At 36.1% G+C, this 18,398-nt stretch overlaps 1 protein-coding gene across 1 annotated transcript; it reads right to left on the bottom strand.

The window, feature by feature from the left end:
- Window positions 1–6,503: 6,503 nt before the first annotated feature.
- On the bottom strand, window positions 6,504–9,091 carry LOC100889330. Its single transcript, XM_030983322.1, has 2 exons — window positions 8,995–9,091; window positions 6,504–8,229 (listed from the first exon to the last, which is right to left on the bottom strand). Exons 1-2 carry the CDS (start codon window positions 9,030–9,032, stop codon window positions 7,350–7,352), a joined length of 918 nt encoding a protein of 305 aa, XP_030839182.1. The 5' UTR covers window positions 9,033–9,091; the 3' UTR covers window positions 6,504–7,349.
- Between the last annotated feature and the right edge of the window lie 9,307 nt (window positions 9,092–18,398).

Below are 18,398 nucleotides of genomic sequence, written 5' to 3'. Positions count from 1 at the left end.
CCGGACTGTCAATCACAAGGTCTGCAGTTCGAGTCCCGCTGCGGTACTAATGTCATTTGGCAAGAGATTGATCCACATTTGCCACACTCAACTCAGGTGATTTAAATGGGTATCTGGCAGGACTTAGTTCCTTGAAATGCTAGAGCGCCGTAATGGCCGCTAAATCCAGGGTAATAATCTCCAAGTTTGGAAGCGTTTAGAGATTTTATTGTAATTCGCGCTATATCAAAGCAGCATATTATTAAAGCCAGTTTATTACTGTCTATCGTTAATTATGAATGCTTTATAGATTGACTGAACGATTTATTATCATTTCTTCGAAGTCAGTAATTGAAATGAGATAGATTTAGTCCCCCTCCCTCCAAAACAAAAAGAGAAAAATACATGTAAACAATGACAAATTACACTCTTAAAAATAATTATTAAAGCAAAACTTGGATATGATAGGTAAATTCATTTCATTTGACGTAGGCCATCTACCTTTAGTGGTAACTGACCACTGTGTATCGTCTGCTGAGCTTTGGGAAATTTCGCAATCATGATATTGAAAGTTGCAAATCCACGCTGTAATTAAAGACATTTAAACCAAAAATGAAATGTTTGACATTATAGGGACTATATCATGCATTTTCTGATGGCAGGTGTTCGATCCAAAGATTAAGGGTTCGAATCTTAACCCGAGGCGAACTATCTTTTATCACGTGATTGATTTTGACCAGACATTGACATTGATCTACATTTGCCACACTCAACCCAGGTGATGTAAATGGGTACCTGGCAGGAGTTAATTCCTTGAAATGCTAGAGCGCTGTATAAAGTATAAACGGTTGCTAGGCTAAAGCCGGGGTAATAATAAATGTGCCTCGGAATAGAATTATCTAGATAGATGGCGCTATAGAAATGCCTATTATTATTATTATTATTATTTGTTGCAAATCCGGTATGAAAGAAAACTGATATTTGATACATTTTTATAGTTGGATAATTTCCTGCTTTCGTATGAAACAGGCTTAGCTTGATTAAACAACTTTCACTTTCCGAATGAAATATGCATCGAGCCATCGAACATAAAAATATGAAGTTTACAGTTAGGTTTACAATTTTTTGAGCGGATGACGATTTTTGTCGGGACTTTCAATTTTTCGTCGCATTTTCCCCTTTGTAGAGAGGTGTATGAGGAAGTTCTAACGTGCAGTTTATATTATGCAGTGTAGTTTCGATGAAAAGTTTATTATTCCTCTTTCAGAGAAATTTGCAAGCCCGTACAAGCTATTTTTAAGGGGGGGGGGTTCTTAGAATTGCCAATTTTTGTTCGTGAGAAAATATTAAGCGGCGGATCAGCCGGCAAATAAGCGGGGGAGGAAATGGGGGGGGGGGGGAGGGGGGCAGGTAGTGAGCAGTAATTTTTGTTCTTTTTGCTCAATGGGGGGGGGGGGGGGTATGGAGCAATAATTTTTTTTAAATCAACCCCCCCCCCCCCCGAACCCCTCGTTTTTACGGGGGTGCATTGATTAGGACCGTTTAGCCAATCTGGTACGCGTTGGACGTAACATGGCAAGAAGAGCATTGTTGGGCAGGCAAAAAAAAATCAAAATAATATACGCCACCTTGTGACCAAATTGAAACAAGTTAGCCAAACTCTTGGTATAGTTGGCTCTGCCTCTATACACAAACACACGCCCTCCCTCGTCTTCAAATGCACATGATTAGAAAGTATATTATATTACTTCATTCTGCCTTGTACAATACAGACGATGGAGGAGGGGCGGGGGGGGGGGGGCGAATCATTTGGGACAATTTTCCAAAACCGGTATTCCAAAACGAAATGAAGTAGTTTGTAGGTTCATGAATTTATATGAGCATTTATAAATTCCACAACCAGTATGTCTGATTAATTTCATCCAACCCATTTTCAACTGTAGCTGTACTAAAGATAGGGTTATGTGTAAATTCAGTAGACCACAGGTTAAACATATGCTACTTGTTCGGTTTGCGAGCCCCCCCCCCCCCGTCTTAAAACACTAATATCTAAAGTTCAATACCCCTCAAATCAACGAATGGGTGTTTATGGTTGTATACACGTTGCATTTTTGACAATACAAGAATGATGAAATTGTTAAGGTTTCGGAACTATTCAAATGAAAATTATCGCTTGTATCCGTTATTAGTTTTATACTAAAGCGCGGTGACAATAATTATACAACATATTTATTTATGTGTATATTTATTTAGTTACTTATTGATTGATTTATTGATTGGTTCATTGATTTTTTGGGACATATATTCAGGATAAAACAAGATTAATAAAAGCTGTTTTTCATTAGGAGACCCAACAATGAAACATTATGCATATATATTATGAATACCCAATCATAAATGCACGTTATAAAAGCGTATACACAATCACAATAGCGTATCATGTTGATACCAACAAGTAAAGAGGAGGATGTAAGATATACAAGTTTGGAAAAGAACAAAGAGAGAGAGAGAGAGAGAGAGATTGGGAGAGAAATATAGAGAGAGATACAGTTAGAAGGAAAGAGGGGGAGGGAGAAAAAAAGAGGGTTGGTTGAAATACAGGAAGTTGAAAGGAGATTTCAACTTGTTACAAATACATTTTAAACCAAGAAGATTCAGACAAATCTGTGCATTGGTCCTGCATTTGTATGCTATCAAGTAATTACAAAGGACTTTGTTAATATCATTCGAAAATACTTTTTGAATTACATATTAATATACATATCTGAAATGTGACTGAAAAAAGAAGAAGATAGACTTGCAACAACAGTCAAGGATAAAACAGAATAATTGCAATTTATCAGGTTGTTTACATTTTGAGAATATCATATCTTGCTTAATTGTTCTTACTTGATAAAAGACTTTTGGAATGGAAATTCAGTAGGCAACGGGTTAAACAGTTAATAGTTGGTTGGTGTCCTCATTTGCAATAGTAGCCCAGTCTTTGCGACTGAAGGGACTGCTAGAAGAATTGAAATGTTAGGTGTGGGACGCATAGACACACACACACATACGCAAAAACACACACATGCACATATTTGTTATATATCAGTTAAGAGGATTTTTAAATGGACTGTTAATAGAAAAAATGTTGTACTTGTATTCACAATAGGAGGGGTTTCAAAGTAACGAGGTGAAACTAAATTAGAATACGGTATTAAAATGACGTCATTCTAGGCCTCAGCCTCGTTCCATGGTTCACCACTCTTTCGTGGCAAGATTATTGAGTTGATTTAGTCTCGTATCGGTTGCTTGTTGCGATGTGCAAATATTAAAACGATTCCGTTTAATACAAATTGTGTGATTATGAATACTTCTATCCAAAAAAGGTAGAGTTCCTGATGTGTTTTAACGGTGTGGGAGGATCTAGTACGTCCTTGTGATTGGTGTTATTGTATTGTTACTTTTCAGATATGGGTAAAAGGTCAATAGACAAAAGTTGTATAACTTTCCTTTAGGTGAAGAACTTTCAACATCAGAACTATACTCATATTCATACTCAGTAGCTGATAAAAAGTAATTATTTATTACATCACAACCATTATTACAACGATTTATGATAATGAATTGCAGACATTAAGAATTTTAAATAAATTTCAAGAACTTCATTTCGAATATAACCATTACTCCTGCAATAATTACAATGTATATACACACGTTTGTATCAGGATATATTTCATTATAAAGTTTATTATTTGTATCGCTACCGATCCTTAGGTAAGGAAACATTGAGTTGATAACGTGTCATATTGATGTCACTCTTCTTCGCGTTGCCCCCACAATGATCAAATTTTCAAGTTCGCTAAGGGCAATAAACAAATGGTCTGACTATTGTCAGATTTGACAGTGCATGCTACGAGATTTAAAAGGCACAACATTCCCTCCCCATGACGCTCCTGCCCGTCCCCGTGAAACTGCCTACAGTGTAATAAAAGCACAAATGCGAAATGGCTTTATCCAATACGATCATTCACTGTGCCATGCCGGGTGCCATTATGATAATGTTGAATAAACGATGAATAGGAACATTGTTGTGATAGAAATTAGAGCACCGAATGAACAACGCCTCAAAATCGTCATTGTAAGTTGTTTTAGAAATGAAAAATTGAAATAATTAAAATCCTATATACAATTAGAATGTCGTTGCATTTCTGTACAGCATAGTAAATACCTTTAGGTAGTAATATCCTTGCAATAAAGGTAATCAGGGTACTTTAAAATGTAAGAGAAATGCGTCCGCACCAGATACATGCTAACACAATACTGAGTGCATAAAAGTCTGTTGTTATAATACAGGATAGTGTATCACTCATATGAAAAGCCTTCTACTTAAATATTTTTTCTCAGAATTAATATTTTTCTCACAAAGGAAGGATGCTGCATATTTTCCCTCCTACAAACCATCCACAACCCACCAAATCACACATACACAAGTACACACGCTCACTCGCATACATCCACCTTCACATTCGATATACATAAGCTGACAGTATTCGCACGTATAGGAAAATATTTATGGACACTCCGCACCAGGCATATTCTGTTTCATGTCAATCGCTAGTCCTGAATGATTTACGTGAAATAGGGCCTATGATAAAGTGTATATTTCATAACTCTTAGTTTACTGCTATATGTACAAAGCTTGTATATCCACAAGGGAAACATGTTGTAGTAGCCTACATATATATATCTCTCTCTCTTTAACGACGAAAAAAAAAGAAGATATTTTTGAAAGGGTGGGAAATCAACACTTGACAAATATTTACTCTGGCTGGTATCAGCCAAGTGGATGCCGTGAAAATGCAGTAAACTTTACAACTAATGAAAAACAGGCTTTGATCTCTGCATTTCCTGGTCTAACCCATCAACAATTTCTGGTTGAGTGAGAAAGCTCGTTTAACCCGTTGACTACTGAATTTCTCTATCATAGACTTAATACATGAAGTACCCATTTCCAGTAGGAAGTATATTAAATTTGAGGTTTTTCACTCAGTTACATTGGAACAAATATTGTTTAAGCCATTTTTTTTTTACTGTCTATCGTAAATGGTGGTTGATTCATAGATTGACTGAATGATTTATTATCATTTCTTCGAAGTCAGTGATTGAAATAATATAGATTTAGACCCACTCCCTCCAAAACAAAAAGAGAAAAATACATGTAAACAATGAAAAATTACACTCTTACAAATAATTATTAAGGCAAAACTTGGAAATGATAAGTAAATTCATTTCATTTGACGTAGGTCATCTACCTTTGGTGGTAACTGACCACTATGTATCGTCTGCTGAGCTTTGGGAAATTTCGCAGTCATGATATTGAAAGTTGTAAATCCACGCTGTAATTAACGACATTTAACAAAAATAAAAATGCTTGACATTATAGGGACTATTTCATGCATGTTCTGATGGCAGGTGTTCAGTCCAAGGAATAAGGGTTCGAATCTCAACCCGGGGCGAACTATCTTTCATCACGTGATTTACTATTAGACTAATCGTAGCGCAAGATTATTTGTTTGTGAAATATAATAGCGAATATTGGTATTAATTTCCTTTGTTGCGAATTTGGTATGAAAGAAAACTGATATTTGATACATTTTTATGGTTGGACAATTTCCTGCTTTCGTTTCCAAAAGGCTTAGCTTGATTAAACAACTTTCACTTTCCGAATGAAATATGCATCGAACATAAAATATGTGAAGGTTACATCAAGGTTTACAAATTTTTTTTAGCGGATGACGTTTTTTGTCGGGACTTTCAATTTTTCATCGCATTTTCCCCTTTGTAGATAGGTTTATGAGGAAGTTCTAACATGCAGTTTTTATTGTGCAGTGTAGTTTCGATGAAGCGTTTGCTATTCCTCTTTCAGAGAAAATGCAAGCCCGTACAAGCTATTTTTAACTCTAAAAAGGCCGGGCTATTCGAGGTCTTAGTATGGCCTGGGGGGGGGGGGGGGGGGCTTTAAGCCCCCCTTAAGATCTCGGCCGTGAAGAGGCCGATCTCCGCGAAAATTTGCACGCATGTCAAGTGAAGAGTATAGAATAATATGATGATTTCAATTTTTTGAAAAATTTACTTATTTATATATTTATGGTAATTTATGCAAATAAGGTCATAAAATCACATTTTTACCCATAAATCATATGTTATTCATATTTAAGCATTCTGTTTCACTACATATGTTTATTAGACCATTTGGAATAAAAAAAATACCCCAAAATTGGAAGAGCCAGCTTATTCCTTATGGTTCCTCTTGTTTTGATAATTTGTTATGTATTTCATTGTTTTTTAACTTATGTATTTTACTGTTTTTGTTGTTTTATTTCATTTCTTACTACAATTCAACTATTTTGACTCCCAAATCAACCACCTAAACTTTAAACAAGACCCAATAACCAATGCTTCATCTATTGTTAGGAAAAATGACATTTCGATATGTTTTGTACACAAATCACAAAAACTAGCGATTTTCGGGCTGACATGCAAAGACAAAAGGTCACGCGACCTTGTAACTGTTGGTCCGATTTTCATTTTTCATCATTCACTGTGCCATGCCGGGTGCCATTAGGATAATGTTGAATAAACGATGAATAGGAACATTGTTGTGATGGAAATTAGAGCACCGAATGAACAACGCCTCAAAATCGTCATTGTAAGTTGTTTTAGAAATGAAAAATTGAAATAATTAAATTTATTTATACAATTAGAATGTCGTTGCATTTCTGTACAGCATAGTAAATTCATTTCCTTGCAATAAAGGTAATCAGGGTACTTGGAAATGTAAGAGAAATGCGACCGCACCAGATACATACTAACACAATACTGAGTGCATAATAGTCTGTTGTTATAATACAGGATAGTGTATCACTCATATGAAAAGCCTTCTACTTAAATATTTTTTCTCAGAATTAATATTTTTCTCACAAAGGAAGGATGCTGCATATTTTCCCTCGTACAAACCATCCATAACCCACCAAATCACACATACACAAGCACACACGCTCACTCGCATACATCCATTTTCACATTCGGTATTATTAAGCTGACAATATTCGCACGTATAGGAAAATATTTATGGACACTCCGCATCGGACATATTCTGTTTCATGTAAATCGCTATAGCCCTGAATGATTTACGTGAAATAGGGCATATGATAAAGTGTACATTTCATAACTCTTAGTTTACTGCTATATGTACAAAGCTTGTATATCCAGACGGGAAACATATTGTAGTAGCCTATCACTCGCTTGTTTATCATGTAAGTGTTAATGATAACGCATGTCATCACAGCGCGTCTACATACATACAAAAGTGTTAGTTAATGGCTGCCCTAATTTCCCTGAAATTCCGAATACACTTCATCGCTGTATATCGGTTCGAAAGTGGCCTTATCTGTTGTCCCGGGTGCGTGGTTTTGGCTCTGATCTATCTCGGAATATTCATCCTCACGGCTCATCTTGGCGTCTAAATCTTCGTAATTCCCTTCATCCCCACCAGTATCATCCGTCGCTTGGTAGACATGGTAATCTCCAACTTCTTTCCCAGAATTGAGAATATTGTAATTGTCACTTGAGAAGACATCCAGCTCTGTAGGTGTGCGAGCAGATCCATCCTGGTTCATTTCCATCGGGTCTTGGTAGCTATGGTATTCTGATTCATCACCCGGTTGATCCCTTTCGTATGGTCCTGTCTTAGGTCCTGGTCCTGCATGAAGTTGGGGAGAGTTGACAGACAGTTTGGAGTCTTCCTGTTCTGGCAGGTCCAAGACACCATATCCATTGTTCACACCTTCACCACCAGACGTTGGTTTCTTCAGCGCCCGCGTGATATCTGACGATTGATTGAAAGTAAGCGCATTGTACTCCTCCTCATCGTCGAGAACAGCAGGACCATCTAATTGTCCCTGTTTTCCACCATTCTGCAGATCTTTTTGGGGCAAACTATGGGTGTCGCTAAGGGCATCATGGTGTGATAAATAACCATCTGCGTTGGTTACAGGGTGACGATCGCCTTCACACTCTTCATACTGATTGTCTATGTCATTTAATGGTTGCCGTGCCTGGGAAGAACTGCTGATATGGGAGTTAGTACTGACTATAAGATCTGGAACAGGAAGGCCGTCATCTTTAGAACAATAGACTGGGTTGTTGTACAAATTAGGGTCATCGTCATCTTCATCCACTGGCTCAGTCACCTTCGGGTCTCGGGATCTGTTAAAGACAATGTTGCATTGGATAAGTCACTGATAGACAATCTACGATCACGGACCGTATACATGGATATCATAGCCAGCTAGACCAACAATATTAGTCTCATTGGTCTTCTTGTCACCTTCTCGATAGATAACCTGACCGAAAATGTGGATCTCTAGCCTTTCGGTCTAATACCCCCTTAAAAGTGACTTTAAGAACCACAAGACTGAAGAGAAAGATAGACGTGTTCGGTTTCATAGGACGTTGATCGCTACGGTTTAGTGTCTGACTCGTATGCCTCCTTGTCATTTTACATCGTTCCGAATACCAACAGCCAACGAGACCAACGTTCTCTATTTTCCCTGTATGATTTTTCTCTACCTATCTCTTTGTATATCCCTGTTTTCCCCCCTTACAATTCGTCTTGATTATTAAAAAAAAAATCTCTTGACACATTTTGTTTTATTTTCCTTCCCTCATCTTTGTTTCCCATACTTTTGAGATATGCGGTCCACATTCTAAATACATGAATACATTATTAATTATGGTTGTTATACCGTTAAAATCGCTGCTACTCTCTACAATTTATATCTTTGTAGAAATGACTTGTGAATCGTAAGTCATCAACGTGAATCGTAAATTATCAACATTTCTTTAGATTTAAGAATTGTTAAATTTTGACAACTGTTGTTTTTATCAGTTGAAATAGTTATTTACAAGGCTAATGTTTTTGATTTTTGTTAATATTTCCTCTTTTGTATTTGTATGAACCATATTACATACCTTCTACGCATAAACACAAAGACAGTTATGATAACCATGGTGATCAGGATTAACACAATGGTCGAAGACAATGCTGGAATTAAAGATGATTTGGAGCCTCCTATAAGATGGTAAATAAAATAATATATGCATCACGTATCTTCTTGTTCTACTTCTCAAAATAGCACTTTTTATACTTTCTACCTATTATATACGTTGAAATATAAAAAATCACCATAGAAAGATTTGACGTGAAGATAAACGATGTAAGATTAATTCTACAAATAAGTTGTCACAGATGTGAACAAATCCTGATCTTTTTAACCGGTTACAAGTAAATGAAATTTCATTTGAACGATGCAATGCAATGAATATGACGTGGCACTTTAAATAAATTAGTAAGACAGAAAAATAATTCTAGGGGCAACATCTTTGATCTATTCCTTCGCATTTGCTCAGCAAATAAACATCAGGATAGGTAAAGATTCATTACATAAATATTGGTCAGAATACAATGTGTGAGAAATCAAAGTCCAACCCAACGCTATTGTTTTTCAATTTTCAGAGACATATATTGACTGCTTCCAATTGAAGTCGCTGTGTCTCCCTACACAAACGAAACCATTATTCATATCCATTTCCATTTCAGTTCCTGCCAGTAACTATACGTATACGTTATATAACAGCTTTAAAGAGGCATAGATGTATTTACAGAAAACCCAACATAAATCGTCACCCAATTATGGTGATATTTCCATTCCATATAATCATCTGAGTCTAATCATACTATTCACCTGAGCCTTGAGTTAATATATCCGTTGGTTGAGATCCGGGCGAGGATATTACAGTATAGTTATTTAATGCATTTCAATTTCGTGCTCTACATATCATTACATAGCCATGCTTCTCTACAATTACGCGAGTCCTTTAAGTTGTATTATTGTTTTTGCCGTTAAATATCTCATTGTAAAAATGTAACCGAATTATAGGTACATGCAGATCTCTGTTTAATACAACAGTCTACTGTTAAAGGTTAACTAGTCTCATAATGTGACAATGTTTGCAAAATGATTCCTAGCTGTTTCCAGTCTTTCCATGATGTTTCGCGACAGAATATATGCCCTTCCTGTGTATGGAGGGTTTGGAGGGAGGGGCTCCTATACGATTTACTTAAAAGTATTATTATGTATGGGTATTGTATCTGTTGTGCCTTTCTATGTTTCTATGTATGGGTGGGTGGGGGCAGGCCATTGATTAAAATTATGCTTAAGTAAACATAAAACTACCTGAAAATAAATTATTAAATTGATTTGGGAGTGTGTACAAAGTTATACTATTGTACATTATCATGGCATAAGAATGCTCATTTGCCAATTACATGCAATTTTGTCCTACATCTAGAAAATAATGATAATAATAGCAGCAATACCAAAACAACAACAGAAATAAAAACTTATATAATTATACTATTGCTACTAATAATGATAATTATTATTATTATAATGATAATAACAAAAGTAATAATGATAATAATATCTTTAATAATAGTAATAATATTATTAATGAAATGAATAATCATATGAATAGAATGATAATGATGTAAGCTAGATTTCTTTATCATGTAATTTCATGTCAAAACTTAATTTACCTGTGGAAGGACCCGATATTTCATAAAGCTGGATATCAAAAACCTTGATCGATCTAAATTGTGAGCTTGACTCGGTGAATTTTACCTAAATAAACGGGTATAAAATAAATGCAGATTTTAATTGATTTACTGAAATAAAATATTGTGACGGTCATGACAGTTTAGCCTTAAAATATCTATCATTAATTATGAGGTAGAGAATATGATAGGTAATAGTATTGCCTTGAGGGACATTTTCGTCTACTTCAGAAATGGAAAATGACGATGATAATCCTGAAATAACATGTATAGTTGGAAGTACGCAAAATAAAGAAAAAATAATTATTTCAAATTAATGATGATTTTGTTTTGTTTTTACAATTTAACTCGATTTTGAAGATTTTACAGATCATTCAAGCGCAAATATATTGATTTCGTTTAACGTCGCAATACTATAAGTATAAATCGTATAATAAATAAATATTGGTGTACGCACGGAGTAAGGATAAGGAACGTCGTATTTTAAGATTTTAAGATGGTCAGATTTTAATGCCATTTAACTTCATGGGTATTGTTCAAGCACTACAAACATACTGTTGGCTGGCTTGCCGGTCAAATTTGTTTTTGTTTATAAAATGACATTTCGTTATGAAATATTCATACCACAAACAAATTAATTCATACATCCGGTATTCGTATAGCTAAAGCAAATGCATTTAACTTGTCAAAAGGGTGAGAGGGGGGGGGGGGGTACAGACATGATTCTTAAATAAGGTCCAGACAAAAGTGCTTTTTGTTATCTTTCAACGAGAATAACTGTTTGACATTATATTCTTACTACAAATTGTCGGTGATCAAGGAGGGTAAAGATTAAGAGGGGCGTGGCAAAGAATGACGTTTCATTTTGATTCTTCAAATGTTTCCCTTAAACAGGTTTTGAGGGAAATTGTAGGGAAAAATATTTCATTATAATTATTACGTGCACTACGTGACCCATCTGATTTTCATGTATACGGCAAGTGTGGTCACATATTTTACGGCGCCCGGGAGTGTATACTTGAAAGCCGCTTAATGCCTGGATTACATTTGGTCTGCGATTAGTCTACGGAGCCCGTATTCCGCCCGTATCCCCTTTTCCGTGCGGAGGCAGGGGGCGGCCGTGAGAATTTCGTACGGATTCACGGGCTCCGTGGGGCTCTGCGGCCTCTTCGATTTTGTTTCGGAGAAAGTTATACAAATCTGAAAAATCGTAAGCCCGTAGTCCGTAGACATGTCGTAGCGTAGGTGTCATTCCAAAATCCCCGCATTTTTATCGTGCGGAGGACTCGCGCTGATCGTGCAGCAAACGCACGATTTTTCGGTGAACATGGAGCCAAAAAACGCTTAAAAAGCCACGGCGGCTGCACGGTCACCGCGCCGTTTTCGCGTAACCTTTGCACATAAGCTGCACAAGCTCCGTGCGGTGGCTACGGAGCCAACACGGATATTGCATAGAAATTGCACGATATCCGTACAATCTCCGAGCAGCCTCTGTACAGATTTGTCCCGGCCAGCCCCCCCCCCCCCCCCCGAGGGTCAATACAAGAAATGGCACGATGCTCGTGAATAATGTAAACACAAACATCATAGCCCGACGTAGCCTCATACGATGCCCCCAAAATCGCACAGACAATCGTAGACTAATCATCGTACGGTGCCTCGGGCAAATGTAATCCAGGCATTAGAGATTATACAGTACAGATTTCATTAGCCTATGAAGCCACACTTTCTTACATTATATCGTTCCTTTTTAGAAATAAGTGGAAAGATCTGTAAAATGCCGCTATAATGTAGACAGGGTCTATTTACTATTTAAAACACCTAAAGAATGCTTAATTTCAAGAGGATGGCTCGACCTACGACACATTTTATTTAAATTTCAGTTTGTTTTGAGAAGATGTACAATAAGGGCGGCCTGCCTTATATTCAACAGTCGCCATGAGACATTTTAGTTTTGATTTAACATTGCCTATCCCAATACAGAGAAGAGAGAGAAAGAGAAATAGAGAGGGAGAGAGGGAGAGAGAGAGAGAGAGAGAGAGAGAGAAGGGGTACGCATACCTGATGGGACATGGATTTATCTGTTAGAAGTACACCAATACAAACTTATATTTACATAACACAAATTATTTGTTTTGTGGAGGAATGTGCACTATTTGTGTGAATGTGTATGTGTTTAAATAGGGGGGGGGGGATCAAAATACCGCATAATACCTGGCGCAAAAGTAATGCTTTGTCGACTGCCTCCTCCCCCCCCCCCCCCCCCCCCCCCCCCCCCCCCCCCCTTCCCATCCCCACTTGATCATGGCAAGAAATCCTCATCTCTATTCTATGGATGACACATGTGAAAACGACATTATGTTGTGTGAAAGAGTATCAATAAATCTCTTTAGCACCTCAATATCTTGGATCCCGCTACAAGAATACGGTATATATTCATATACAACACTTTCAAATGGGATGCTAAATGATGAAGGGTCCTGGCTCTTGCACACTGTTACTGTCACACTGACATCCCAAAAACGGCTAGATTCCTGGTAAAGGCCAAACGAGAGCGATCCCTCCTCTGAAGTGAAAGCATGGGGAATTTGAAAACTGGCCATATTTTCATCTGCCTCAATATAATCTAAGGGAGAGAAGAGAACAAAAAAGAAAAGAGAAGAAATATAAACAACGAAGCAAAAATATTTCTGAAAAATAACATATGGTATGCAACTCAAATTAAAGGAGAAAAAGCCCCGACCTAGCTCGGAGCTAAACCGGGATCTTTTATAAAGAGTGAGTACGTAAAATTAAAGCTATATAGTAATTTACGTGTACATGGTATTGCTACATCAGTTCCTACCCAAATATTAACATACAGTGTGAGTCCAAAAAAGTTTACACCTTAAAAATTGCTAATTAATTTAAAACTCATCTATGAACAGTAAATTATCATACATCTAATGAAAAAGTGTTGTATCCCGAATCATTTAGTATCATTTTGTGTGGTATGTGTTCACACATGGATGAACAGGAGGCATTGTTCGCGAGGGTGCAAAAAACGACTTGCGCCAAAGTTGCTTATGTGATGTTTGAATAAAACAATTGGAATTCGGGTGTTATTTCGGTCTTCATGCCACACATATCAAATATTGAATATAGAATATTAACGACCATTTGTGCGCGTGGGTGTGTGTGTGTATGTGACTTTACTTCTGCAAAAAGCATATGCAATTGCATTTCATTTGATACATTCAATTCATTCTCTCATTCCACCAATCCCAACATACTGTAGGCCTCACTTTGGCGAAAGTCGGTTTTTGCACTCTCGCAAACAATGCCTCCTGTTCATCCAAGCGTGAACACATACCAGACAAACATGATACCAATGATTTGGGATAAAACACTCTTTCATAAAATGTATAATAATTGTGTGTTCCGTGATAGATGATTTTTGAAATAATTAGCAATTTTCTAGGTGTAAACTTTTTTTTTTGACTCACACGGTATACTATATTATAAAAGGTGAGAGGTACACGACCTTTATGGGGTTGATGAGGTGGTAAGTGATCAATACATAATAGCGTAACCCCCTAAGGTAGCGCATGCAGCCTCCCCCTCTTCTAGATCGTCCACTTGCCCCAATTTAAAGACAAAATTTACGAGCACTCAGGTACATGTATCATATGATTTAGTGCTCAATTATGTGCTTGATATTTTTAATAGGATATATTAAATCCCAGTGATAGCTGTTAGCATGATAAAATCGTCTGAACAGTGAACTACAACATGAAGATAAATACTAAAATCGTTTCAATGCAACAACAAAGTTTCACATGACTGGTCTATTAAGTATTTTCCAACTATTCATGAATAAATTGCATGACGATTTTTTTTTCTTCATTTCTTCTTTCTTTCTTCATGTTTAATTTCATTTATCAACTTTCAGCCAAGTAATAAGCACTAAAATCATGTTAAATTTGTAAAGAATTTAATTTCATCTTTGCACGTAATGGCATATTTACTCAATCCGTTAAAAAAAGAATCATTAACAACCAGATTTTACTCCAATAAAGGCTTTTTAAAGGGCGAACAAAAACATGCTGCTCTTTTGAAATATGGCTTTTATATCTATTTGGATGTATCCGTGGAAGAAGAAAGATAAAAAGGTCCACATCCTGTAATAACTTGGTAGGCCTATTAACTTAAATAGAAGCTGTATGTAATACAATTATACAATACATAGACATCGACCTTGTCAAGTTAATGTAATCTGATATTTTTTTTATACACTCACAATAATTTGCCTGCTCTCCAATGGTCCACCTTCCTTCATTGATTATTAGTCCACATTTATCATCTTTGAAATCACAAGCCCAGTCTGTAGAAATAAAATAAGAAATAACTAACAACATCAATGGGGCCTAGACATTTGCCAGAACATTATTATACACTACTTTTGGGAAAGTAGAAATAAAAACAAAGTCCAGATTCCGAATTACAACCTGTAATTTCCCCTTATAACTAAAACTAAAGAAAACAACCAAACAAACTCTCCGACGACATGGTCATGGATTCGATTCTTAATCCGTGGACTTGGTCCTTTAAAAAAAAAATGTTCTTATTGGCACGTTAGTAGTTACCTAATGATCGAGATTTGATAATACGTTTTGCATTTGATACGGTATAAAATACCACTTCCTGTGAGCTATGTCTGTCATTTTTATGAGGGCCAATATTTAGATTTGGAAAATTATTTTATAGAGCACGTTCGATCACACAGGCAAATCCAAATATGATAAAATATCCACAATCTATAAATAACGTTAAGTCACAGTAAAGGGAAACCTTTGTTCTAAATTTCCCTAACGCAAAAAAAAAAACTGACCCCAAAGTAGGGATTTAGATAATTAGGGAGTTATTGTCTAGAACTTGTCAAACACAGGTGAGTCAGTGCCTTTGTAATATCAACGGTTAAGCAGTGCTTAGAGATCTCTTACTGTTAGTTTTACGTACAAATCTTGGGAATTATGAGAGGAAGAGTAAAAACGGAATGAGAAATTTCTACATTTTGAAATGTGAAAGTCTGCATGCTAAAACACTCAGGAACTTAAAAAGTATATTGCATAATTGTTTCCTTTTTTTAAAACTCATTTTGCGAATGGATTCCAATTTTTTAAAGATAAGAAATTCGTTTCCGGTTATTTGTATTATTAAGAAATTTGAGAATGACCAAATCTGTACAGAAAAACATCTTTGAGAATTGAAATAATTGCCTTGTTTTTGAAATTACATCAACAATAAAGAAACAAGCAAGAACTGACTTCGATATACAAGATTAACCTTCGATCATTTGCAGGCCATTTGACAGATAATACTAATTTGGATATCCCTAAAAAAAAGGGCTTGACAATGTTTTACAGTGGAAATAATAACGACTTTAGGGATTGTAATCCATTAATTAAAAGTTCGATTTTTAGACCCTTTTACTAAATGGTCGTTTCGTGCTGCGCAAAGATTCAATCGGTTTAATATTGGCCATTACAAGAAGTGGATTTCTGATGTGGACAAATGCTCGTGTATTTTTTCAGCTCATTTTATGTATGTTGTTTCGAAGTTTAAAAGAGTCAGTCAGTCAGTCACTCAATAGTGTAAACGGGTTTCCTTGCATAATTTGAATATTAGGATACTGCTAATTAATTTGCAAATATATATCTTTCATTTGCTAAAGGACGTTTTGCTTGGATAAAACAGCCCTAACGCGCAATATAACTTCCCGACAGAAGGTGGTGTAGCGCTACGCGACGTTTTGCCGGGCAACTGGTAATATTATTACGTGACATATTAATAATTCATGCAAAGTTCTACAGAATTTAATGTTGGCTGCAAATGGGACATATCAGTAGTTCCTTTAAGTTAAGCTTTTCCAGGGTCAACTGTCCCACAAACAGGTGTTAGTCGTGTTGATGCGGCATACAATCGTTCCTGATCATTGCACCCATTTCAGGATCTTTCCACACCTATATGATACTCACCTGTTTTCACTGCACTGACCATCAATGAAAAGCCGCTCCTCCTCCCTGTACTATCAGTTTTGAACCAAAGCCACAAATAAGATCCGATGGATGAAATGTTATCAGGTAGAGAAGATCCCGAAAGACGAGCTCTCCATGTAGCGTCATCGAATGAGTTTGTCAACCCGTGATATACTCCCAAGGTGTCGTAAGACCACTCCAGATTGAAATCATTGAACTGGACCAATACCCTGAAGCCTGTAGGAGCTATCACCTGCCACTCGATGTTAACCTTGTTACCGTAGAAGTTTGGATAATTTGGAGAAGTTATGTTCACAATTGTTTCCTCACTTGCCAAATCGATGACTGTTGAATTAATGAAAAAAGTACATGACTAATCGAAAATTTCTACCTATTAACTTTTGTTTACATTATACCTAATCAATCCTATTATCCATTTTAGGGAAAGTTAAAACATATCGTCTCATATTTCCAGAACAAAGAATATGAGGCTGGGCGAATGTGTATACAAAAGAGAAAACAAAATCTTAGAAATTAATATAATTTTATACTTTTTTTTAAACTACTAAAAGACAACAGTTGCAATTACTTTCGTGTACATAAAAAACCTCTTGTATGCACAAATAGATAGCCTCTAAAATCCTTTATACTTAATAATAGCTAAAACAGGTCTTTTTAAAACCTTCAAAACCAATTTCCTATCAACCTTTCAAGCTACATTATACATATACTTGATTAGATCTCTAATCGTATTACAATTCATTTACAATTCATAAAGGAGAACTCACATTATGATATTTGATAGATTGAAAAGCCTTCAAAACATTGACCTGATGAATACATACACTGAATCCCTCGTATCTTCAATAGTTACAACTCGTTTCTCGAAGGTTTCATAGTTCCACAGATTCGTTTATGCAACGATGGTTTACGCGAAGTTAAATTTTTTCAAAGGTAATACTTCAAATGATTCTTTACCACCGAATGTTCACGATTCCGCAAAGGAATTAGTATCCATAATGTCGAAACTAAAATGTTGTTAACAATTCCGACAGTTTAAGATTTTATCATTATTTCATTATGTGTTTGATTCAAATACAGACAATTTTTAGTTGTTTGTACGAACATTTGAATCCTTTAAATAACGAACTTCGGAAATGAAGCATCTTCGGAATTTCGACAACCTATTATCCATGCAGCATGATATCAAAGCAATATATCAATTACCATGAGAATACTGATAATATTTCCTCTGAAAAAAAATCAGTTTGATTCTCTTTTGTCCAGATTCATGCTCTGAATTTCTAATGTAACTTCTACATTCATGCCAACTATTGTGTCTTTAATAGGGCCTAAAACATTTTATCTGCATTGTCAGACTTCGTGTAATTATCTTCGGGTTGAAGTCATAAAGTAGGAGAACGTTCCCATATCATACTGTATTATGGCTATAAATCCATCAAGGACATACAATCAGTGGCCTGTAACTCCGAACGTTATGACTGAATGGGCCGATAATGACACCAACAGAGACTACTACAATAGCATGATTATGAGCATACTGTTGGAGTGGATATTAGGTCAAGTTCGAAATTGTTGGTCATTATTAAAATAATGTAGAATTGTGAGCATGAGTTGACATGAGATAAGGCTTTTCAGTTTATATTTAGCCTGATAAAAGTTGTGGCTATTAAGTTCAGTAATCAGATCTACTGACATATCAGATGTGGTCTGTAACGTAC

This window comes from Strongylocentrotus purpuratus, unplaced genomic scaffold (genome assembly GCF_000002235.5).
Source record: "Strongylocentrotus purpuratus isolate Spur 01 unplaced genomic scaffold, Spur_5.0 spur5_scaffold_13, whole genome shotgun sequence".
Taxonomy (NCBI): Eukaryota; Metazoa; Echinodermata; class Echinoidea; order Camarodonta; family Strongylocentrotidae; genus Strongylocentrotus; species Strongylocentrotus purpuratus.
Note: the sequence above shows the minus strand (reverse complement) of the source record. Positions and strands in the feature narration are given on the sequence as shown.

Excerpts from the sequence above, each read along its gene's own strand:
- LOC100889330 (XM_030983322.1), bottom strand. The coding sequence starts at position 9,032 with ATGGTTATCATAACTGTCTTTGTGTTTATGCGTAGAAG. Across the intron at positions 8,230-8,994 it reads TTTGTGTTTATGCGTAGAAG|ATCCCGAGACCCGAAGGTGA; the intron begins GTATGTAATATG and ends TGTCTTTAACAG.